A 26,940-nucleotide genomic window follows, 5' to 3' on the forward strand; every position below is an offset into this window, starting at 1 on the left:
TTTAGTGGATCAATCGGAGTTAACAGAAGATTTGCACTGGAGGTATTTAGGACACAAAGGAACATTAACTACAATTTTACTATGGCAAATCTCAAAATGTAAAGTTAATGGAACATCATATCCAAGTTCCAGTTTAACTGTTGTTTTTTTTTTTTTTTTGTCTCACACAGGACAGTTTACCATAGTTTCCTGTACAGTATTGTATTACCTTCGCCATTCTACAAAGGAACATTTTTCTAATCAACTGTATTCCTCTATCACATTTTCCTAATACAGACATTACTCAAACTAATTAGCCACTCTGGTTCACTTTTTAAATATATGGACACATCTCAAATGTAATCTCTTTAGCTTCTGGTGTCTTTCTTATATTGTCACTTGCACAAATACAGTATACTCAAACTTACACCATCTCCAACTAGCAACATTGTTGACTCTTCCATATTCAATATATCTTCAAAACATTCCCATCAACACAGAAATTCTTTTTCTTTAAACAACAGTTATCCATTGGCCCCCTTTTATACTAAGAAACCCATTTCCTCAACCTTTACTATATTAAATAGCTTTTCTGGAAATTTCTTAAAGCTTGCTAAGTCCATCCTCATATTAAAATTAATGACTACTTGATTGAGAGTAGAAGTTTCCAATTTTATGCTACAGTATATGTATGATTTTTTTCTTATAACTTTTGAATAAGCTATTAAACATGTCAATTTTTTTTCGCATAACCTTTTTCCTCTACAGTTAGCAGAAAATTTTATTGGAGTTCAGAGGGGAAGGGGTAGAGAATGGAAAAAAAATAGGCAAGCAATGACAGGATATATAAACCTTCCTCACCTTATAGTTGACAATTTTAACATGAGTATCTCTGTGCATTTTCCTAAATACTGTTAATCTCTTTTGATACTGCACACATATGGTAAGTCAGCATACAGAGAGTCTAATCTACTTTAAATAAATGAGATGATCACATCATCTAAAGAAGAAAATACTTGAAGGTCGCACGATACGCAAAATAAGACGATACGCAAGTACTGTACTGTAAATGCCGTGCAGTATTATGCATTACGCTACGGGTCAAAACATCGAATATCAAATCTATTTTGTGTAAAGTTCTGTTGGGTCCCATGTAGACTAGTGGGCATTCTGCAGTTTAATGACTTAGAAGCTTTTACAGAGAAGGAAAATCCCTATAATGTCTCAATTCAGGGCCCCATTGTATAACCAGATTACACAATATTTTAAAGGGATAAAATAAATCCTATATTTTAGATTATTGAGGCACTGCACTTCTTAATGCATTTACATATTCAAATAAATTTTAGCAGTACACCTTTAAAAAAAATAAATTCAATTTACAAAATCATAAAGAGCAATTTTGTTATCAAAGAAGACCAGAGCCCATCAGTGTACTTTACCAAAAAGGAATTCAAATCAACATAATGTGATGGGCAGGATCACCCACCACCGAGTGACCACCTGCATACACCAACATGCTACTCAAACTGAAAAATAAAAACAAATGGGTAGTAACATTCTCTCAAAATAAAATAAGGTTGTATCTGAGGAGATGCTCTGCACAATTTTGCAGAACACTGTAATAAATTCTTTCTTCAGTATTGGAATAAAATTGCTACAGCATCATATTAAAAAATATTACGGCATTTAGTTCATGGCAAGAGCATCATCCTCATTTTCCTACAAGCTAAATGAAGAAAGACCACTTTTACTGTCATCTGGATAGTGGTAAGAAGAAAATGAGGTCCTTCTATATTAAATAATAAAAAAAATCATGTCCAAGAATGCAGTGACAGTACAGTATGATCATAACAGAAAATTTAACACCCATGTCTTTTTTACAACCCTACATCTTTCTATAAGGCAGTACGCAGGATTCGTCGGAAGGATATCTCAGGCCTACATAATTCATGCTCCACAAAAGAACCCCTTTTGAACACAACTTATCAAATATACTTTGGGGATCTAGTCTACTGATGATTAAAAAAAGGCCAAAAAGTATGAAGACCCCATATCATAGCCAATACTTGAATAATTGGAATTCCACAAACTCTAGCGTGAAATAAACTACTAACAGACATACCATCAAACTTATGAGATTTATCCAAAATTGTTCGACATCTAGAAATGTGACAGAAATAAATAAATGGATTTAGCTGTTAAATATAGAAGTGGAGTTATTACCAAGTGAAAATATTTAAGAGTTTTATACCAAATACTAAAAATATTTATTTTTTTCATATTTCAATTATACAATAATTATAATTATATCGATTTCATGGTTTACATTTTACCAGCACAGGAGTAAACCTAATTTTATGATGTAAAGTACCTTACATGTACAAAATGACCACTGCTGGAGAAAATATAGCTGGAAACATAATTTATATCTCTTTTATGATGTACCTTACATGTCGTCACCCTAATAAACTAACTGCCCAAGTTATTTTCTCCACTTGTTGGGAAATAAAGAAGAAAACCTCATTTCCTAATTCTTTATATCATTGTGGTGAGCTTCAATTCACAAATTCTAATTCACAAACTCTTCTGTTAAGAATTTGTGAATTGAAGCTGAAGACAATGATATAAAGAATTAAGAAATGAGAAGGTTTGTTTTTGATATCCCAACAAGTGGAGAAAATGACTTAGGCAGTTAGTTTATGAGGGTGACGATGTGTAAAATGACCATTGCTGTAGAAAATACAGCTGGAAACAATTTACATCCCATAATACATAAAATGTATTCCTGAGATAGCCACCATCATCCTTCTGCATCTTCACTGCCTTGCACAAACAGCAAAGAAGTATTACTACTGCTAACCCTCAAGAAAGAATGTTAAAAACCAGACCACCATTTAAAAACACTTAAGAATTTGTTCCAGATTATCTCAAAATTGTGGTAGTGAAATAAAGTTACATAATCATAGAAAAGAACATACCAGACTTTATTAGATAATGAAGAATTAACCTATTTTCCCTACTTACCCAATTAATCCAGATAACAATAAAAACAAAAATAATATCAATTGAATATGGAAACCAAATGATTAAAAAACACTTGTTTAAACAATGAACATTCCACGTCAAGTAAGCATTTAAAACTTCCATCAAATTTCATTTCTCTGGTGGACTTGCGTGCCAAATCTATTTACCCTAATGATCAAACCACTGTATATCAACGCGTTTGACACTAATGGTCGAATTTAGTCTTTTCCCATCCACCTTCATTGGATGAACGATACAAACATGCTGGATAACAAACAAATGCTACGTAACTCAAAAGCAATCCAGTTTAATAGAACTCTTTTAAGGTGAGACTTTTCCATAAGATTGCTATTATAATAATCCTGAATATGTTAACGTACACAATTCTTGACTTTTATTATAGCCAGGATATAAAATTTGAAATATAAGCCTTGGGCAAGCATTAAATAAAGTCAACTGCTATTATAATAATCCTGAATATCTATGTTAAAGTACAGTACATAATTATTGACTTTCATTATAGCCAGGTGGATTCAGATACAACATTGGAATATAGCCCTTATGTAGGCATTAATTATAGGCATAGTCAGAAATATTGCCCAAGCATGACTGCATTATTCCAAAATTTATTCAACATACGAGGTGTTTTTAAACCATTCACACAACTTTAACTTATCCTGACATGTTTAAGATGGCATAAAAATTATAAAAAATTAAAAAAAATTTACTTTCTTTTTATATATAAAAATGATAAAAGGACACAATCCATAAAGAAAATAAGATAGGGATTAATTATAACTCGCAAAATTTTGAACTACAAATTCTTCCTATCCAATTGCACAGACCTAACTAACAGTTTGAAGTATATAATGGTTCAACGGGTTTCCCTACTGGTATCAAAAGAGAAATTAAAGTAATTCAAAAGTGTATATCTATCTTCTAATGCTATACAACCTATAATATTGAGCCTCAAGTTATGAAAGATGATTACCAAGGCTTGATGAACAATAATGGCTTCTTGCAAACTACAACCCATAATCTATATGAATGATTATACAACAAAATGGGTTAATTGTTATTATCAACAATTACATAAATTCAAGTGTTTTTAAATGTAACAGACTATAACAGCCATGACCTTGAGATGAAAATTGTATAATAATTTTCATTCTTGACTTAGCTTGGGAGGAGGACTACAATTAATACTAATCTATACTAGGGCCGCATTTATTACAAATTTTCTTTATCCTTGTACGAATGATTGATAGCATTCTAAAATAGGATTTATCCAATTTCAATTAGAAATAAGTTGGCCAATAAAGATTTTAAAAAAAACCAGCACTGTCAAAATTTGATACATGAAAAATATTCTGCTCCTACCATCGAACCTACCTATATAATTAGGTGATCAAAAATATTTTGGCTGAGCAACACTTGCGCTCCATAGGAATACCTTAAATCAAATTTTAGAGAGGGAAATTCTTATCATAATCATTACTTGATTGCATTATAGAACACTACACACTTGTGAGACAGTGAAGGAAGCAACATTGTTCCAAAGGGAAATAATGAATCACTATGCAACATATTTACACAAGTGTGAAGGGGCCCTTTTGTATGTTGAAAGGTATTGAATTAGCTAATACTAGTTGCTACTTTCCTCTTGGTAAGGGTAGAGAGACTCTTTAGCTATGGTAAGCAGCTCTTCTAGGAGGACACTCTTAAATCAAACCATTGTTCTCTAGTCTTGGGTAGTTCCATAGCCTCTGTACCATGGTCTTCCACTGTCTTGGGTTAGAGTTCTCTTGCTTGAGGGTACACTCAAGCACACTATTTTAACTCATTTCTCTTCCTTTGTTTTGTTAAAGTATTTATAGTTTATATTGGAAATATTTAGTTTTGTTTTTGCTATTCTTAAAATATTTTATTTTCTTGTTTCCTTTCCTCACAGGGCTATTTTCCCTGTTGGGGCCCCTGCTTTCCCAACTAGGGTTGTGGCTTAGCAATTAATAATAATAATATGAAAGAAAGGCCTTAGTTTTAAAGCTTAATCAGATGGGATTAAGTGGTAATCATCTTAGGATTAGTACTGGATCTTTTATGCTATGGATTGCAAAGAATAGTTTTTCATGAGCAAGTGTCTATAGGAATGTAATATCTGGCACAGTTCAAAGTAGCATTCTTGGCCCATTACTTTTCATACTGCATATGCATTATCTGAGGTTTGGCCACGAAAACATGCTTGCTACATATACAGACTGTGGTTGCTGAATCCCATACTAGAGATCTAGCTAAAAATTGAATTATAGTAAAATGTATTCCTAAGAAATTTCCCAGATGTTCATACTGCCGCCTCTACTGAAGCTCTTTTAACATTGGAAATCTCCATGTGTTTTATATTTATTATTATTTCATATATACAGTTCATTTTTTATCCCTCTATTACCTTTCAGAAATGGGCTGCTTTCCCTGTTAGAGCCCTTGGGAATTGTAGCATCCTGTTATTCCAACTAGGGTTGTACATTAGCTAGTAACAATGATATCTCTCATGTAAAGTGACCTTTTCCCTAGTAATTGTGGATAATAGAAATTGTTGTGGATATTGAGTGAACTCTAACTACAATCCCTTGAGTGAACTCTAACTACAATCAGGGATGTGAAGTGAATGTGTGTAGTGTATGATTGCAAACAAGTGTTTGAAGTACCGTGAATGTCTTCAACATGTCTCCCAAACACAGTCCAAGTATGTGATGGGGCTTCCAAAGTCTAAGATGGTGCACATGAGGTTGCCTCATGAAGTGAAACTACAATCTCCCACTAACCGTGCATCTCTGTCTTTTCATTGTCATCAAAGTTGTGAGCTCTCAACTATGTCGTTGAACTGCAGCCTAATTACACTCTGGGGGTAAAAACGGTGGATGGGTGGGAAGGGAAAACACTTGAACCAGTCACATATCCTCGATTACTTTTATTTTCTAAATGTCCCTAAGGGGTTAACTACTGCAATGTAATTGTTCAGAGGCTACTTTCCTCTTGGTGAGGGTAGAAGAGACTATTTAGCTATGGTAAGCAGCTTTTCTAAGAGAATGACACTCCAAAATCAAACCACTGTTCTCAAGTCTTGGGTAAAGCCATAGCCTCTGTACCAAGGTCTTCCTCTTGGTAAAGGTAAAAGAGACTCTTTAGCTATGGTAAGCAGCTCTTCTAGGAGGAGGACACTCCAAATTGAAAATCTATCAAGTACAAGTAATTGCAATTTTGAATGAATCAAAAGGCCCCCAATCGTATTAAACTAGGTATGGAGTGGCATGACTAGTACAATTTTTCATCATTATGATGGAGAATCCTACAAAGATTATTAAAACTTTCAAAACATCATGAGGGTATTAGAGAAGGTACAACACTCCAAATATCTGAAATCCCTTAAAAAAGTAGATGATGATGAATGGAGAAGTATTAATTTAAAAGCTCAAAATAGAGACTGGCAAAATCTAACCGAGGCCCTTTGCATTAGTAGGCGTAGATGATGATAATGACGATTTCCATGATTCGGCAGGATACCTAATTCAACTTAATTTTTTCATTTATATTTGTTATCTATGAAAATATATAAAGAGTATAAAATGCTCATAACTCTTGAGATATCTTGAAGACAAACTTTTTATGATTGTCATATCCTTCATGAAAACCTATTAATTGGAAAACTCTTGGGGCAAGAACAGAGTCTTTATGTCATTCTGAAAACCGTCTACCTCAAACACCCAGACTAATCTATCACCTGATGACATCACCAACTAAAATTGATGAAAAGAACAAAATAAACAATAAAATTTCATTTGTTGTACAGGTACTTCTCACTTTACAGTGTCTCAAAGTTATGACAGCCTCTGCAACTTAGAACAGAGCACTCAGATTTTTATTTAATATATTTCTTATGTTCTGTATTATATGTAATCTTAGAGCTTCTAAAATAAATGTACAATAATTCAAGTTTGAATGACCTTTTTTTAGGTCCCAGAGAAGCAGTTTAGATCCCCCTTTATCTCACTGATCTATGATGAAGAGCCTCAGACGGAAAAAGTATTCAAACCTATCACCGAGTAGAAATAAAACACAAATGCACACTTGGCAGCTATTTTTCTTTTATAGAAGTTATTATTAAGGTCACTAATTAGTGTATTTAGAGATTTTCATTGGAGTAAGCATTTACATTGAATTGGTCTCTACCCCTTAACTCGGACATTATCATAGCTCAAATTACACACAAATTTACAGTCCACCATAAAATCAGTAGAATTTAGACCCATATTTTTACTTAATTGTAGTCTTTTAATACCGTATATCAAACAAATCGAGGAAATGTGCATGCCAAGGATCTGAAAGATAAGAGGACAATGTCCTTTCATGTACAGATACACATGATGTTCTACATTTCCACTAATTTTGAAAGAAATCTTTTCATGGATGTATGGACTTTGGATCATAAGGACAAGAACTAGGGTCACAGAGCCCATTCAGCATGGAGGTTCAACTGGAGGAAATCCCCACAGTTGAGCTATTAAGTCAAAGTTAAAAGAGGCCGGATGGCAAGATGGAGGAAGAGAAGTCGGAACAGAGGTAAAGTAGCAGTCTAAAAAATTGAGTGCAGTTAGGAGCTACAGGGAACCAGCAATAAATTGGTAGGACTGTTGGACAAATAGAAGGATGAACAGGTTTCCCGATATCGATAACTTTCCCTTTTCAACACCTGCTTGCTTCTTCCTACACTTTTATCATTTTGCCAAGTGTTTACGTCTCAATATAAATTTCAATAATTGAGTGCATACTTAAGTCTTTGCTCCGAATAAAACGTAAATTATCCTTCCCTGCATTAGTTCTAAACCTGGACATTGATTAACCCTTTTACCCCCATGCTATTTGGAACTTTCCAACCCTTAACCCCCAGGGGTTATTTTTTTTCAAGCACATTTTGCAGTATATTTTTTTTAAATTGCTCTAACAGCCTTAATTTTCATCATAGAGAGGTCAGGTTGGTCTCATTCTCTTGGAAAATGCCTGAAGTTTCTCAAAAAATTATCAAAAATATGCAAAAAAAAAAAATTTAAATAGCAGTTTTTTGCAAGGACGTACCAGTACGTCCATGGGGGTAAATGGATGAGTTTTGTGAAACCTACCAGCACGTCCTTTGGGGGTAAAAGGGTTAAAGTAACATCTCAAGAAGCACATTACAGAAACATAAATCCCTGGTAACTGATGTATGCTTACAACCTATAATAGTCACAAAGATTCCGGGCAAAATAAGTCACAACCCCCGATGATGTCATAGCCAATCGTGTTGTATCCAGCGTCAACAGTGGTTACAACACATCCCTTTAAAGTGATTATAAGTTAGTATAGTTTGAAATTTATAAGGGGATGTATTGTGACCGGTGCTGTCGTGGAAGATACAGTACATGATTGGCTATGACATCATCTAGGGGTGGGTTTTAATTCGCCGAGAATCTTTGCAGTGACTTTCGTATTTTACTAGCGATTCTAATCCTGGCATAAAAAGCTAAATTTAAAAAATCGTAAAATGGTCCCTATCTCTTTCAAAACGGTACTACAATATAAAGCGATTAACTTTTCTTTACTTAACTACTGTATGCAAGTAATTCGAACATACTAATCAAATCAAATAAAATAGATCATACTTTTTAACTGCAAACTTCCACAAAACAATAGAATAAAAGTTTACTTCAACTTTTTTTTCAGATTAATTTCCAGCTCAACCAAAGAAACAAAAAACAAGGGCAATTATGCCACATGACAGAGGTCTTTTTCTTATATACAACCTATTTTCATGACCACTCTCTAATATACCACCAACCAAATAACAAAAGAAAATCAGGAAATAGAACATTTCCTCCCAAACATTGTACAATGCAGTGTACTACTGTACTACTGTAAATATACATTTACAACTAAGCAGACCAAATATGTAATGACTAGCAGTTTACTTAATGAACTAGCAATGTACGCAATCTAAAATTTTCTTTACATAAAATATACAACAGATAACATACCAATATAAAATATACAACTTAAAACATCAACACAGAAAGCACCATTACATCAACTAAACTGTAATAAAAACTTTACATTTACATTACCTTTCTAAAATAATAAGATGAAATTGCATTTAATCATTAATGTGCTTAATCTGAACGAGCAGCAACAAAGTTAACATAAAAAAATAAAGTTTGCGTAAAGTTAGCAGTCAAGTTACTGGCTCTTAATTACTTTAGCATTATAAATCAAATTAATGACTTGCGAATTACTTTAATTGCCTTTTACAATGATAAACAACTCACCTTGGTATCAAAATCGGCAAAGTTTGCAAAGTCAGCAAAGCCACCATTGTTCGTGTTTGCCGTTTTGTTGTCACCCCAGCCACCAGCAAAGGGATCAGCAGAGTTAGGGTTTGTGTTTGCATTAGAATTTGTGTTCAGTTTGGTAGGGTTATTATTTGAGTTAACTTGGGGAGGGGGTGGTTTCGCAGGCCTTGTCTTCGGTGGAGCAGGTCTTGGAGGCGGCTTAGACTTCTTAGGGGGTAGGGCTGGGGTAGGGCTTTCAGGTCTTGGCGGAGGTCCACCGCCGCCCCCACCACCACCTGCACTGAATGGTTCGCTGCCAAACGGATCATTGGCACCCTGACATGGAATAAACAGCCAGATGTTACGTAAGCTAAAGGCTAAATATTTCTCAAGTCTAAACATTTAACATACATGGTTCGGCCCAAGTACCTCAACTGTCTACAGAATGGATCTATATCTTAGATGGATACCTTTAAAATTCACTTAGTTGCCAACATAAACTTTAAAAATTAGTATACCTGTAACTGCAATCTAGATGCCTTGAAAGTTCAAGGAACTTTATAATAATCAATACTGAAGTGGTCACTTCCATAAAAAATACTCGGCTCCTGTTTAAAATGAACCTCACAATGCTCATACATAATTCATACAACCCTTTGCATTCAGATCCTCCTAGACTGTACCATCAATTATGTAGTACAGTACTGGGTATTTACTTAATTCTAATAGTATTGCCTTCCCCATCATAAGGCTCAAAACTACGCAATATTCTAGAAGTTTTATTCCAGCTGTAACCAGATTGTGGAATGGTCTTCCTAATCAGGAAGTTGAACTCGTTGCAAATGCTTTTCCGCTGAATACTTTGACACGAATCTCCTTTCATACTCTATATGACTTATATATTTAACTTTGTCACTGATCTTATAAACGAATAAACAATAAATGAAAAATGAATACTGTATTTTAAAATGTTAATATTTGTTGTTGTTGTTGCTGTAGATTGGCTGGCCCTTATGGCCAAGCACGGGCTCTTGCACACTTGCAGCCCATAGGTGTTCGTTGTTTTTTGGGGTTTATAGATGATTTAGGATAATCTGCAAATTTTATTTGTAAGTAGTTTGGGATAGGATATGAGTTAAGGATGATCAGCAACTTTTATTTGTACTGTAGGTGGTTTGGTATAGAAATAGAGGTTGCTGATCATCCTTAACCCATATCCTGTCCCAAACCACCTACAAATAAAAGTTGCAGATTATCCTAAATCACCTATAAACCTAAAAAACAACCAACGCCTGCGGGCAGCAAGTGTGCAAGAGCCTGTGCCTGGCTGTAAAGGCGGAGCAATTTACAACGGCAACAAATCTTTAACATATTTTAAAATATAGTATTTATTTCTCATTTATCGTTTATTCGTTATATCTGTATCTTTTCACACTGGACTACTTTGTCTCCTGGAGTCCTTGGGCCTACAGCCTCTTGCTTTTCTAATTAGGGTTGTAGCTTGGCTGATGATGATTATAATATTGGTTTCTACCTGATAGGCAAATGTTTACCAAGTGAAATGTGCCCAATACTAAAGCTTTTCTTGAAAGATGTTGACAGGTTGACATATGGGAAGGTAAGCAAAAGTAAAAAAGAAAAAAAAAAAACTTTCACAAGACATAACATCTATAAAGGTCTTTTTTTAAAACCATTTAAATGATTGACATGATGGGTAACTGGTTAGGCAACAGTCATTGACATGATGGGTGACTGGTTAGGCAACAGTAATTCACAGTCATTGACATGATGGCTGACTGATTAGGTAACAATCATTCACAGTCATTGACATGACGGTTGACTGGTTAGGCAACAGTCATTCAGTCATTGATATGATGGCTGACTGATTAGGTAACAATCATTCACAGTCATTGACATGACGGTTGACTGGTTAGGCAACAGTCATTGATATGATGGCTGACTGGTTAGGCAACAGTCATTGACATGAGGGCTGATTGGTTAGGTAACAGTCATTCACAGTCATTGACATGATGGCTGACTGGTTAGGCAGCAGTCATTCACAGTCATTGACATGATGGCTGACTGATTAGGTAACAATCATTCACAGTCATTGACATGACAGTTGACTGGTTAGGCAACAGTCATTCAGTCATTGATATGATGGCTGACTGGTTAGGCAACAGTCATTGACATGATGGCTGACTGGTTAGGCAACAGTCATTGACATGAGGGCTGACTGGTTAGGCAACAGTCATTCACAGTCATTGACATGATGGCTGACTGGTTAGGCAACAGTCATTCACAGTCATTGACATGATAGCTTACTGATTAGGTAACAATCATTCACAGTCATTGACATGACGGTTGACTGGTTAGGCAACAGTCATTCAGTCATTGATATGATGGCTGACTGGTTAGGCAACAGTCATTGACATGAAGGCTGACTGGTTAGGTAACAGTAATTCACATGATGGCTGACTGGTTAGGCAGCAGTCATTCACATGATGACTGACTGATTAGGTAACAATCATTCACAGTCATTGACATGACGGCTGACTAGTTAAGCAACAGTCATTGACATGATGGCTAACTGGTTAGGCAAGAGTCATTCACAGGCTGTAGATGTAAGACATAAAAACTGCCTATATGGCCAAAGACTTATTGGGATCTACTGAGGAAGATCACACAAATAAGCTCCAATAAGGCAGAGACAGTTTGAGTCCCCCAGAGATTAGCTTGATGGGGAAAATATTCAGGTGTTTTTTTGTTGGAGATAGGGCCCTTCCATCTAAGATAGGTCCGTCATATAATAAACAATTTTTTCTGTCTTGAGATCTTATGTCATTTCAGAGCAAAAAAAAAAAAAAATAGGTGACAAATAATGGGTTTTTAAATCAATAAAACACAAGGTACTATAATTTCGAAAATAGCCAACAAGAGATATTCCACTAGCAAACTCCCATTAAGTAAAAGGATGAAAAATATAATTGAGCAACATATTCAAGTACACAATATCAATTAATAACCAAAATAATCAGACAAAAATTTTAACATGCATATTGTAAGTTTTTATGCTAAACAACTCTTTCCAAACTACAAATTTCTTGCGTGTTCCTATCTGAGTAATTCTGACTCACCTTAGTCTGTGAGGCAAAGGCATCGCCTCCAAATGGATCTGCCGAAGGAGGTGGATTACTCGTCGGGTTAGGATGGTTTTGATCCCAAGACCCAAAGACATCAACCTAAAGTAAAAGAAATATAATCCATAATTACACTTTGATAAAAAGATTTATCAAATAAAATAATTACTTAGAACCTCTTATCTCACAAATTCTTCCCAAAAAGTTATAAACTAGAGGGGCACTCAGTAGAGCGCAGACCTCCGCCGCGGAAGCTTATTTCTAGACATTGACCTTTGACCTTAACATGCTTAATTGGCGTGGATTTTCATACACGCAAATAGGAACCAATTTTGAAGTCTCAATGACAACGATGTCCAAACTTATGGCTAATTACGTGAATTTGACATTTTGCTTGACCGTGATTTTGACCTTCCAAAATCTAAACATTTCCAGCTTTTTACATAACAGTTAATCTCTTCAAGTTTAATTACTCTACAATTAAAATCATGGCCAGAAAGCTGTTCACAAACAAACGCACACACAAACAGGGGCAAAAACATAACCTTCTTCCAACTTTGTTGATGGAGGTAAATATCCTCAAATATCAAAACTTTTCACATTACTTTAAGCTATTTCGTTTCATACAAATTACCACCATTGAGGATTCCTGACCTTTGTGTATGTACAGTTTTGTGTAACGACATTCATCACCGTTACTTACATTGTTTTGTTGAGTGCCAAATGCTGAAGCAAAAGGATCGTGACCACCAACAAACGAAGTATCTTTGGCTTTAGGCGTATCTAGAAAAAGATGAAAAATAATAGACTATCCAGTCCCAAAAACTTCAATCACAATGAATTACAATATATTTCATTTTCACTACAAAATTAGTTATTTTTTACAAGTAAATTTTCTATATTAGGATAAAAAATATGAATTTTATTTACTCGTGACTTCTTGCGCAGGTAATCCATTCTCCTGTGGAGGTGAAGGTTCTGGAATTGGTTCCTGTGAAACAAAGAAAAGCTTTAGAAAATTAGTACCTACGAAATATACTCATTACCCCTGGGGGAGGAAACCTCGCCGAAAATCTAATCATACATACATACATACATATACCAAGGCACTTCCCCCAATTTTGGGGGGTAGCCGACATCAACAAATGAAACAAAACAAAAAGGGGACCTCTACTCTCTACGTTCCTCCCAGCCTAACACAAGGGACTCAACCGAGTTCAGCTGGTACTGCTAGAGTGCCACAGCCCACCCTCCCCTGTTATCCACCACAGATGAAGTTTCATAATGCTGAATCCCCTACTGCTGCTACCTCCGCGGTCATCTAAGGCATCGGAGGCAGCAGCAGGGCCTACCGGAACTGCATCACAAACTCTCGCCATTTATTCCTATTTCTAGCACGCTCTCTTGCCTCTCCCACATCTATCCTCCTATCACCCTGAGCTTTCTTCACTCCATCCATCCACCCAAACCTTGGCCTTCCTCTTGTACTTCTATCAACTCTTGCATTCATCACCTTTAGCAGACAGCCATTTTCCATTCTCTCAACATGGCCAAACCACCTCAACACATTCATATCCACTCTAGCTGCTAACTCATCTCTTACACCCGTTCTCACCCTCACCACTTCAGTCCTAACCCTATCGACTCAAGATACACCAGCCATACTCCTTAGACACTTCATCTCAAACACATTCAATTCCTGTCTCTCCGTCACTTTCATTCCCCACAACTCTGATCCATACATCACAGTTGGTACAATCACTTTCTCATATAGAATTCTCTTTACATTCATGCCCAACCCACTATTTTCTACTACTCCCTTAACTGCCCCCAACACTTTGCAACCTTCATTCACTCTCTGACGTACATCTGCTTCCACTCCACCATTTGCTGCAACAACATACCCCAAGTACTTAAACCGATCCATCTCCTCAAGTAACTCTCCATTCAACATGACATTTATCCTTGCACCACCTTCCCTTCTCGTACATCTCATAACCTTACTCTTACCCACATTAACTCTCAGCTTCCTTCTCTCACACACCCTTCCAAATTCTGTCACTAGTAGGTCAAGCTTCTCTTCTGTGTCTGCAACCAGTACAGTATCATCCGCAAACAACAACTGATTTACCTCCCATTCATGGTCATTCTCGTCTACCAGTTTTAACCCTCATCCAAACACTCAAGCATTCACCTCTCTCACCACTCTATCAACATACAAGTTAAACAACCACGGCGACATCACACATCCCTGTCTCAGCCCCACTCTCACCGGAAACCAATCGCTCACTTCATTTCCTATTCTAACACATGCTTTATTATCTTTGTAGAAACTTTTCACTGCTTGCAACAACCTTCAACCAACTCCATATAATCTCATCACATTCCACATTGCTTCCCTATCAACTCTATCATACACTTTCTCCAGATCCATAAACGCAACACACACATCCTTACCTTTTGCTAAATATTTCTCGCATATCTGCCTAACTGTAAAAATCTGATTCATACAACCCCTACCTCTTCTAAAACCACCCTGTATTTCTAAGATTGCATTCTCTGTTTTATCCTTAATCCTATTAATCAGTACTCTACCATACACTTTTCCAACTACACTCAACAAACTAATACCTCTTGAATTACAACATTCATGCACATCTCCCTTACCCTTATATAGTGGTACAATACATGCAAAAACCCAATCTACTGGTACCATTGACAACACAAAACACATATTAAACAATCTCACCAACCATTCAAGTACAGTCACACCCCCTTCCTTCAACATCTCAGCTCTCACACCATCCATACTAGATGCTTTTCCTACTCTCGTTTCATCTAGTGCTCTCTTCACTTCCTCTATTGTAATCTCTCTCTCATTCTCATCTCCCATCACCGGCACCTCAACACCTGCAACAACAATTATATCTGCCTCCCTATTATCCTCAACATTCAGTAAACTTTCAAAATATTTTGCCCACCTTCTCCTTTAAACAACCTTCCATTTCCATCTTTCACTGTCTCTTCAATTCTTGAACCAGCCTTCCTTACTCTCTTCACTTCTCTCCAAAACTACTACTTATTCTCTTCATATGACTGACCCAATCTAATTATAATATCTTCAAATCTACCAAATACAAGGCTGACAACCTTAAACCACAGGTGTAAAACGAGTTTCAAATACAATATGGAAGACCCTTTCCGCATCCACACTTACCCTCATTTCACGTCCCTGAAGTAATAAAAATAATACCCATATTCATAGCAATAAATTGCCTAAATACTCTCCATTGGGAAAAAAAATACTTGCGCATTCAAAGCACACGGAAGGCCTTCAGATTTAAACAAAATCCATTGATCAGTAATTTACCTTAATCTACTACCCTTGTTCTCCAAATGCACCCATATCATGAAGGATACAAATCCTATGGTGCATGAAAATATGTTATTTTCATTAGTAAAATAAATTTTTGAATATACTTACCCGATAATCATGTTGCTGTCAACTCTGTTGCCGACAGAAATCTACGGTAGGGATACGCCAGCGATCGCTATACAGGTGGGGGTGAACACCACAGCGCCATCTGTGGTCAGGTACTCCAGTACTTCTTGTCAACACCACCTCAATTTTTTCCTCGGTCCACTGGTTCTCTATGGGGAGGAAGGGTGGGTCAATTAAATCATGATTATCGGGTAAGTATATTCAAAAATTTATTTTACTAATGAAAATAACATTTTTCAATATTAATCTTACCCGATAATCATGTAGCTGATTCACACCCAGGGTGGTGGGTGGAGACCAGCATACATGTTAACAAAGAAGCTAAGTATCCCGTATTTTATTTTATTAGTTATTCAAAAATAACATAAAATAAATAAGTACCTGGTAAGGAAGACGACTTGAACCATTACTCTGCCTTTATTAAGTACGTCTTCCTTACCGAGCGTAGCGGTCCTCTTAGGATGCTGAACGACTCTTAGGTGCTGAAGTATAAAGGGCTGCAACCCATACTAAAGGACCTCATCACAACCTTTAACCTCGGCGCTTCTCAAGAAAGAATTGACCACCCGCCAAATCAACAAGGATGTGGAAGGCTTCTTAGCCGACCGTACAACCCATAAAAAGTATAAGAGAAAGGTTAAAAAGGTTATGGGATTATGGGAATGTAGTGGCTGAGCCCCCGCCTACTACTGCATTCGTTGCTACGAATGGTCCCAGGGTGTAGCAGTTCTCGTAAAGAGACTGGACATCTTTGAGATAGAATGATGCGAACACTGACTTGCTTCTCCAATAGGTTACATCCATAACACTCTGCAGAGAACGGTTCTGTTTGAGGGCCACTGAAGTAGCCACAGCTCTCACTTCATGTGTCCTTACCTTCAGCAAAGCAAGGTCTTCTTCCTTCAGATGAGAATGTGCTTCCCTAATCAGGAGCCTGAATAGGTAAGAAACTGAGTTCTTAGACCTTGGAAGAGAAGGCTTCTTGATAGCACACCATAAGGCTTCTGATTGTCCTCGTAAAGGTTATGACCTTTTAAGATAGTACCTAAGAGCTCTAACTGGGCAAAGTACTCTCTCCAGTTCGTCCCCCACCAAGTTGGACAGGCTTGTGATCTCGAACGACTTAGGCCAAGGACGTGAAGGAAGCTCGTTTTAGCAAAAAAACGAGCTGCAAGGAACATGTAGCCGTTTCAGATGTGAAAACTATGTTCCTGCTGAAGGCGTGGATCTCACTTACTCTTTTAGCTGTTGTCAAGCACACGAGTAAAAGTTTTTTTAATGTGAGGTCCTTAAAAGAGGCTGATTGGAGAGGTTCAAATCTTGATGACATAAGGAACCTAAGGACCACGTCTAGATTCCAGCCTGGAGTGGACAACCGACGTTCCTTTGAGGTCTTAAAAGACCTAAGGAGGTCCTGTAGATCTTTGTTGGTGGAAAGATCCAAGCATCTGTGGCGGAAAACCGCTGCCAACATACTTCTGTAACCCTTAATCGTAGGAGCTGAAAGGGACCTTACTTTCCTTAGATGTAACAGGAAGTCAGCAATCTGGGTTACAGTGGTACTGGATGAGGAAACTGCATTGGCCTTGTACCAGCTTCGGAAGACTTCCCCTTAGACTGATAGACTCTGAGAGTAGATGTCCTCCTAGCTCTGGCAATCGCTCTGGCTGCCTCCTTCGAAAAGCCCCTAGCTCTTGAGAGTCTTTCGAAAGTCTGAAGGCAGTCAGACGAAGAGCGTGAAGGTTTGGATGTACCTTCTTTACGTGAGGTAAACGTAGAAGGTCCACTCCTAGAGGAAGAGTCCTGGGAATGTCGACCAGCCATTGCAGTACCTCTATGAACCATTCTCTCGCGGGCCAGAGCGGAGCCAACCAACGTCAGCCGTGTCCCTTTGCGAGAGGCGAACTTCTGAAGTACCCTGTTGACAATCTTGAACGGCGGGAATGCATACAGGTCGAGATGGGACCAATCCAGCAGAAAAGCATCCACGTGAACTGCTGCTGGGTCTGGAATCGGAGAACAATACAACGGGAGCCTCTAGGTTATCGAGGTAGCGAACAGATCTATGGTTGGCTGACCCCACAGGGCCCAAAGTCTGCTGCAAACATTCTTGTGAAGGGTCCACTCTGTGGGGATGACCTGACCCTTCCGGCTAAGGCGATCTGCCATGATATTCATATCGCCCTGAATGAACCTCGTTACCAGCGTGAGCTTTCGATCTTTTAACCAGATGAGGAGGTCCCTTGCGATCTAGAACAACTTCCACGAATGAGTCCCTCCCTGCTTGGAGATGTAAGCCAAGGCTGTGGTGTTGTCAGAGTCCACCTCCACCACCTTGTTAAGCTGGAGGGACTTGAAGTTTAACAAGGCCAGATGAACCGCCAACAGCTCCTTGCAATAGATGTGAAGTGTCCTTAGCTCCTGATTCCATGTACCCGAGCATTCCTGTCCGTCCAAAGTCGCACCCCAGCCCGTGTCTGATGCGTCAGAGAAGAGATGGCGGTCGGGTTTCTGAACAGCCAAAGGTAGACTTCCTTGAGAAGAAAGCTGTTCTTTCACCACGTGAGAGTAGACCTCCTCTCTTAGGAAACAGGAACTGAGATCGTCTCTAGCGTCATGTCCTTTATCCAGTGAGCCGCAAGATGATACTGAAGGGGGGGAGGTGGGGTCTCCCTAACTCGATGAACAGGGCCAGCGATGAAAGTGTCCCTGTTAGACTCATCCACTACCTGACTGAGCATCGGTTCCTTCTCAGCATGCTCTGGAAGCAATCTAGGGCTTAGTAGATCTTTGGGGCCGACGGAAAAGTCCGAAAAGCTCGACTCTGAAGATCCATACCCAGGAAGACAATGGTCTGGGATGGGACGAGCTGGGACTCCTCAAAATTGACCAGGAGGCCCAGTTCCTTGGTCAGATCCATAGTCCATCTGAGAATCTCCAGACAGCGACGACTTGTGGGAGCTCTTAAAAGCTAGTCGTCTGACGGAGCCGGACACAAGATCATGGTACTGCTGCACAGTCTGTGAACTGTCAACCATGGGGAAGCGAGGAAGTACAGTGACAACCCGAAGCTGTCTAGACTGTCTGGGTCGTACAGACAACTCCTTATCGGGTTGCTGAGGTTGCCGCACTGCGTCACAACAAGTCACTTCTGCTGGTTGTTGAACGTCTTCCCAGTGACACACTGACTCCGTAAACAAAAAATCCTCTAACAAGGACTAAGCTTGGACTGCATGTCTTGCAACACAGCTCAAGGTCTATGGGAGCAGGTGTGGTAACAGACGGGGTTAGCGACTGAAGTGGAACCATTACCCTCCCTGGAAGCATGTTATGCTTAAATAAAAGTCCATAGGAGGCTAAGCAGCTAAAGGCTCCTCTCCAAATGACAGAGTCCTCAAGGGAATATCAGAAGGAGGGAGAATAGCACTTTCTCATCTACAGGAACCATATCCGAGAAAAGCTAAGTTCTCTCAGTGAGGGTTTCACTGGTGCAAAAGCAGCAGACTAGAAGGCAACGTTATGAAACTGCTTGACAGTCTAGTGAGTTGGCAACAACCAAAGAAGTGTGACTGAGAAGCATGCGGTAAGGTATGCAGAGCATGCTGTATGTAGAGCATGCTGTAAGGTAAGCAGAGCATGTTGCATGGCGTGCGGCTTATGCTGCATGGGATGAGGCTCATGCTGCATGGTATGAGGCTCATGCTGCATGGGATGAGGCTCAAGCTGCAAGGGATGAGGCTTATGCCGCATGCGTTGAGGAGGATGCCGCATAGTATGAGGCTCCTGCCTCATGGGTTGAGGCGGTTGCAGCATAGCATGAGGCTCCTGCCTCATGGTTTGAGGAGGATGCCGCATAGCATGAGGCTCCTCATAGCATGAGACTCCTGCCTCATGGGTTGAGGAGGATGCCGCATAGCGTGAGGCTCCTGCCTCATGGGTTGAGGAGGATGCCGCATAGCATGAGGCTGCCTCATGGGTAGAGGAGGATGTCGCATAGCATGAGGCTCCTGCCTCATGGGTTGAGGAGGATGCCGCAAAGCATGAGGCTCCTGCCTCATGGTTTGAGGAGGAAGCCGCATAGCATGAGGCTCCTGTGAGGTTCCTGCCTCAAGAGTTGCGTCTGCCTCAAGGGTTGAGGAGGTAGCTGCGCAGAGAGAGGCTCATGCTGTGAAGAATGCGGTTGCTGCATGCGTTGAGGCGGCTGCCTCATAGCATGAGGTTCCTCAAGAGTTGAGGCTCTTGCCTCAAGAGTTGAGGTTCTTGCCTCAAGAGTGGAGGTGGCTGCCGCAAGAGTTGAGGTTGCTGCCTCAAGGATGGTGGAGGTTGCCGCAACGCAAGAGGTTGCTGCCTCGAGGATGGAGGAGGTTGTCGCAACACAGGAAGCTCCTGCCTCAAGGGTAGAGTAGGTTGCTGCAAAGCATAAGGCTCCTGCCTCAAGTGTTGAGGAGGTTGCCGCATAGCAAGAGGCTCCTGCCTCAAGGAAAGTGGAGGTTGCTGCACAGCGCTGGTATCTGGCAACTCCCAATGCGGCAGCTCACACGTGGAGGTAGGTTGAGGAACCTCAACATCATACGTCTGGCAGGGTGGACTGCGCAGAGGTGGAGTTGAGGCGGCTGCCTCACGAGCTGCACAGCGCTGGTATCTGGCAACTCCCAATGCGGCAGCTCACGCGTGGAGGTAGGTTGAGGAACCTCAACATCATACGTCTGGCAGGGTGGACTGCGCAGAGGTGGAGTTGAGGCGGCTGCCTCATGAGCGCTCGCAGGAGGAGGTGTGCTAACCTTCTCTGCCTGAAACTCCTGCATCAACACCGCAAGCTGAGACTGCATTGTCAGCAGCAAAGACCACTAGAGTTTAAGAAAGACAACAACAAACGGAGCTACTGTCCGTTGAAACTGAGGGTCTAAAACAGCTGGTGCGGCAACAGACGGAGTTACTGTCTGTTGTGATACCACCTTGCCTCTCTGGGAGGTGTGCAGTTGTCGTACTGCAGCAAGTCCGAACTGACCCAGTGCTAATGGTATCACCTAGGAGTTCGACTTGCGCGGAAGGGACCGACTTGCACTTAAAAGCTGCAAGATTTGGTCCATGGTTTCTTACGAGAAACCTCTTCCGCAGACGAGGAATAAATGGGCTCTCTCGTCTTTGTGTGGGTGGGGTGATCACGTCGGCTACGTGAGTTGGTTACACCCGAAACCACGGAGGGAAACGTCTGTTCGTCGATCAAGGCCTGCTGAACCCATAAGTCCTTCGACATTACTTCTCCCCTGGGCTTGGGAGCTTGCAAGAGGTCCCAGACTAGGCTAACAACTGGCACGAACAGACGAACCCTCGAACGCAACACTGTAACACTTTGTGCTTATCACTTTATCACTTTTGATTTTCTGTTTGCACTTATTTCACTGAACTCGAAACTTTAAGTGGTTTGTACCTGAAACACGCAATTCTATCCTTCATTAAAAGTTAGTAATTGCGAAAACAGTATTACAATGTAACAGAAAAACATAATGAAAGATAAATAATTCAGTGGCTGGAAAAGAGACTAAACACTAGATCAAATAAACTACGTTTAAAATCTCTCACCGCATAAAGCCTGAGAACAAGAATAAAACTCTAGAAACGTTTACCTTCTTCCCCTAAAGAGACTAGGGAGAAGAGCAAAAACGATAACAACGTTACCCGCTTGAACGAAACGTTTATCCTCCTCTCTCTCCCTCCGTCTCTATCTCTCTCTCTCTCTCTCGACTTAGCACCTGAGAGAAGAGCCCAATATATATATCGTTAAAACATATTATTGTTAAAGGAAAAAAACTGAAAGATTTCCCAAATAAAAAGTTCCTTTATTAGAATTAAAACCATTTAAGCTAAGAAAGAATGAACAAAACGCTAGAATCGGTTTACTCTTACTGCAACGTGACACCGTGATAGACTCTCTCTCTATCGTAACGATAGAGCGCAAGTTGAACGTTCTGAATGTCAACAACTGCAGAGACAAAACAAAACGTTAGTTCAACTTTGAAAACAGTACAAGACTATCAAAGAAATTCTTTCAAAAACATTAAAATAGCATAATATGTTAACAGGTAAAAACGAAATGACGGCTCAATGTTAATTAACTTCGGTTCCAAGAAAAGACCGCCTACTAAGGAAAGGTCGAATATAAACAAATATAAAAATTAATTTTAATAAGTTTATAATAATTTAAGGAAGTTAATCAAAGAGGCCTATAAAAGGCGGAGAGATATAAAATAAATCTATAACTTTTGTTAAGCAAAATTAAGAGAGTCTATACTCTCTCGACACCAACACTTCCGCTAAGGGAAGGGTCGGCCATTTAAAAGTGAAAGAGAGTTCATACTCTCTTCGTACCAAAATTAAATCAAAAATTAAATCCAATTAATTCCAAAAACTTGCTAAGCTAATGATATAGCTTCCTGAATAGCGAAGGCTAAATTCTAGAGCAAATACATCACCAAATCGTGAGCAATAACTCCAGAATCAACAGCGTATCCATGTAGGTCTAGCCGGAGGCACGACAGAGGAAAAATTGAGGTGGTGTTGACAAGAAGTACTGGAGTACCTGACCACAGATGGCGCTGTGGTGTTCACCCCCACCTGTATAGCGATCGCTGGCGTATCCCTACCGTAGATTTCTGTCGGCAACAGAGTTGACAGCAACATGATTATCGGGTAAGATTAATATTGAAAAAGCTGAAATTCTAAATCTATATCATTAAACTGTTCTTACAAAGGGAAATATTAAGGGACAAAAATTGCTGTGTTTTTTAAAATTATTTCCTGTTTCAAATTTAAAGATATATTTCCACGAAAGAAACTACTGTTATCCCTCCAAAAAATATATGGCTGCTAGCCCAACAGATGCAAAAATCCACAAACGACTCTTGATCACCAGAGTTGGACCAACTCAATCGATGGCCCCAAGAATAAGACGTTTGACCACCCCTTAGACCAAGCTAGGCTACTAACAATTGGTGGTTATGGCAAAACAGATATTAAACTGAACTCAAACATTAGGTAGTAGATAAGGACAACAGGTGACTGGAAAAACAAACAAAAAAAGAAGTTATATATCACTATTTTTAAATTCAACCAGACAAATAAGTTAGCATTCTCAACTCTCATAGGGCTGCACTCTCAATGACAGAATGAAAACAGATGAACTTCATTGTTAAATCCAAATCTAAGACAAAAAACAGAAAAAAAAAAAACATGAAAATAAGCAAATACAGAAATCTGCTAGTACCATTTCAAGTATTTGTTATCCCTTCAAAATTTTTGTTTGAAGAGTTCCATTAAGTGAGGGGTTCACCATGAAACTAGTTGGTATAAATAGAAAACATCACACATTCTTGCTGAATCCTTTAAACCTCAGCCATGGGACTCAAAAGAATAACAATTTTGTTACTTTACTATAGCCACACAAGTTTCTTTTTAGACTAGAGTATGCAAATATCAATGATAAAGTCTCAGCATAGTGTCATCATCATCATTTCAGCCTTCAAAAGTCCTTTGTTGGATGTAGGCCTTCCCCAGGTTTCTCCACAGACTTCTATCGCAAGCTATTCTGTGCCACTGTTGCTTATGTTGGTCTAAGTCATCTCGCCAACGGGTTTTTTGTCTTCCTCGGTTTCTTGTGTATCCTCGGGGTGTCCAGAAGGTTGTTCGTGATGTCCATCGGTTGTCTGTCATCCTGGCAATGTGCCCTGCCCAGTTCCATTTGAGCTTGCTAATGGTTTCAAGGATATCCATTACTTTAGTTGTTTGACATATCCGTTTAGCTGTTTTTCTATCCTTCCATGTTAGATTTAGCATAATTCTCTCATGTGCCCTCTGCATTGTTCGTAATTTAAGGGAAAGCTTTTTTGTTAGATTCCAAGTTTCGGCCCTTATTATTTAACACTGTACTGGCTCTTCCAAACGCTTGCCAACTGAGGGTTATTCTTCTTTTTATTTCGCTCTCTTTACAGGCGTCATGTAGAGAGATTTGTTGTCCTAGGTAGATGTAGTGGTCCACTTCCTCAATTTGTTGGTTTTCAATTTCAAGTATGTCATCTGCATTTTCAGTATATCTATTGCTCATGACTTTGGTCTTTTGGAAGTTCATGTGGAGGCCAATTGATTTGCTTGCTTCATTTAGCTCGGTGAGCATATGTTGAAGCTCTTCTTTGGTGTGAGCAATGATATTGATGTCATCAGCAAATCTTAGGTGACTTAGATATTCTCCATCTATTTTTATTCCTTTTTCTTGCCAGTTGAGTTGTCGGAAAGCTCTCTCCAGGCAGGCAGTAAACAGTTTGGGTGAGCTAGTGTCACCTTGTCTGACACCTCTCTGGATTGGAATGGTTCAGAGTCCTTGTGGAGGCGAATAAATGATGTTGCATGGTCATAGATGTGACAGAGTACATTAATGTAAACCGAGTCAACTCCCTGTTCTTCCAGCGCTGACATGACCTCCTCAGTTTCAACAGATTCAAATGCTTTGGTGTAATCTACAAGTGCTACCACTAGTGGTATCTTATATTCATTTGTTTTCTCAATGATTTGGTTTACTGTTTGTAGATGGTCAATTGTGGAGTAGCCTCTTCTAAAGCCCGCTTGTTCCCTTGGCTGATTTTCATCAAGCTTTCCTACAATTCGGTTGGTGATAACTTTGGAGAAAATTTTATAAATAACATTAAGGAGGCTGATTGGCCGTTGGTTGTTCATGTCCCTGGGGTCGCCTTTTTTGTAGAGTAGAATGAGGATAGCTTTATTCCACTCTTCTGGCATTTTGCTCCTCTTCAGACATTCATTGAATAGTCGCGCCAGTCTGACGTGGATTGGCTCATCACCATCTGCTATTAGGTCTAACGTGATGTTATCTGGTCCCGGTGCTTTCCCCTTCTTCATTTGCTTGACAGCTAGTCGCACCTTGCCTGCTGTGATCTCTGGAAAGTGATGAGATGGGTGTTGAATTGCTCTTTCACGAAGATGGTAACGAGGTCTTTCTGAGGAGTGAAGCTTTTGGTAGTACTCTCTTGCTCGCTTAGCTATTCCATCACGGTGGGTTGTAAGGGATCCGTCTTCTTCTAGCACCCCAGTGAATTGCAGCTTCCCTTGGCCGAGTTTTCTTTTTGCTGTTTTAAACCCTCTGCCTTGTTTGATGACAACTTCAATTATTTTTGTCGTTCTATTGCGAAGGTCTTCTCGTTGCTTTTTCTGTATAGTTTTGTTTAATTCTGATGCTTCAATTTTCTCCCGCACTGTTGATGGGGGCTTGAGATTTCTCCGTTTTTTCATGAGGTTCTTTGTGTCTTCCGAGAATTTGCTGTTGTCAGATGGTTTTGTGTCCTGGAACTTCTTTGCTACTTCCTTCAGGGGAGTAATGATGTTATTATTCAAGTTTTCAAGATCAGTTTCATTACTGTTTTGGTCTTCTAAATTTCCAAAAATCTCGTAGCTGTTTTTTAACTATCTGAAATGTAGATTTGAGAGCTTCAGGTACTTTAATATGTTCTGGTCTTAAGAAGAATAGTTTTTGCCTTTCTTGTTTGGTGTTGATTTGGACTTTGCATCTTATCATCCTGTGATCACTGCCTACATTGACTTAGTTTAGGACATCAACATTTTTAACTATATTATGTTTGTCTACCAGTATGTAGTCTATTTCATTACGTGTTTCATGGTTTGGGCTTCGCCATGTCCATCTCTTGTTTTCACTCTTTTGAAAGAATGTGTTCATGATCTTGAAGTTATGTGCTACAGCAAAATTTATCAAGTCATCTCCCCTTTCATTTCTCTCTCCATATCCGAATTTGCCAATGCAATCCTCATTCCCTTTACCAATTTTAGCATTGAAATCCCCCATTATGATGTTGTAATGGGCTTTGTTGTTATTTAGAGTGGTATATAGGTCATTATAAAAGTTATCCAGTTCATCAGCATAGAGTACATGACCACTTTCCTAGTGATTACATTAAGTATATTTATTTCAAGCTTACACAAGAACAGCTTGTGTAGACTTTCTATGAATAGACGAGGCTATTATCTAACAAGTAAATGTATTTTTTCAATTTCTCATATTAGAAAAAAATAACAATTTCCTATTATTCTGAACAGTTTGCCTCCCATTTCTGCACTAGTAACAGATAAAATCAAAAGGGCAGATAGGAGCTGATAACATAAGCAAGTCTAGTTACCCAAAAATTATGGCCTAGTAATGTCTAGCCTATAATAGCATACAGTACACTGAAGTTAATACTTGTGCATATAACCAAAAGAAATGAGAACTTATCTTTTGAATTACAGTATGTATGAAAGAACTGCATCTAATTCTAAACAGGGAAATACTCTATCTTCATTGATCGGTGTTAGGTTTGCTCACGTACACACTTTTCCCATTAGCACACGTAAAGACAACTACTGACTTGGACTAAAATATGTGTAGAAGCAGGAAAGAGCAGATAAGTGAGTGATAATGAACAGGTACTCCGTCCCTTCTCTGTGTATTATATTACTATAATAGCTTACTCTTAAATTGCAAGGCTTGAAACTTTCAGAAAAATGTAAAGTACACTGGATAAATGAGACTTCACTGTACTTATATTACCTTAGGACTGGTGACTGGGGACCCAATCTGGAGGTAGGAAGGATCCGAGAAAGTAGGTGTTACTTCTCTAAGCGAGGACTCGGACAATGAAGATGCATCTCCAGATGATATAGCAGAATCATATGATATTAATACTTCTGTCATATGTCTTTCCTGCTCTTGTAACTCTGTTATTTTTATCTTTGCCTGGAAAAATAAAATAATATTCCAATTATGGAACACATTTTTTCTTAACAAAACAGACACCTGTAAACTTTCACATGTAAAATTACAATTTATGTTCGGATCATAAATGTTAGTGATGAGGAATTGACATAGTAGTAGTCT

The 26,940-nt window shown here is 39.0% G+C and overlaps 1 protein-coding gene across 4 annotated transcripts in view; it reads right to left on the reverse strand.

The window, feature by feature from the left end:
* The window catches only part of Eps-15 (Epidermal growth factor receptor pathway substrate clone 15), a 111,553-nt gene that overhangs the window by 11,130 nt on the left and 73,483 nt on the right, over positions 1-26,940 (reverse strand). For all 4 annotated transcript variants that reach the window (XM_068387017.1, XM_068387018.1, XM_068387016.1 and 1 more), the window contains 5 exons: positions 26,614-26,799; positions 13,433-13,493; positions 13,206-13,285; positions 12,500-12,604; positions 9,360-9,698 (listed from right to left, as the gene is read on the reverse strand). In XM_068387017.1, coding sequence (XP_068243118.1) covers positions 9,360-9,698; positions 12,500-12,604; positions 13,206-13,285; positions 13,433-13,493; positions 26,614-26,799 — 771 coding nt within the window. The remainder of the gene's footprint in view (positions 1-9,359; positions 9,699-12,499; positions 12,605-13,205; positions 13,286-13,432; positions 13,494-26,613; positions 26,800-26,940) is intronic.

The sequence above is a fragment of the Palaemon carinicauda genome, chromosome 14, assembly GCF_036898095.1.
Source record: "Palaemon carinicauda isolate YSFRI2023 chromosome 14, ASM3689809v2, whole genome shotgun sequence".
Classification (NCBI taxonomy): domain Eukaryota; kingdom Metazoa; phylum Arthropoda; class Malacostraca; order Decapoda; family Palaemonidae; genus Palaemon; species Palaemon carinicauda.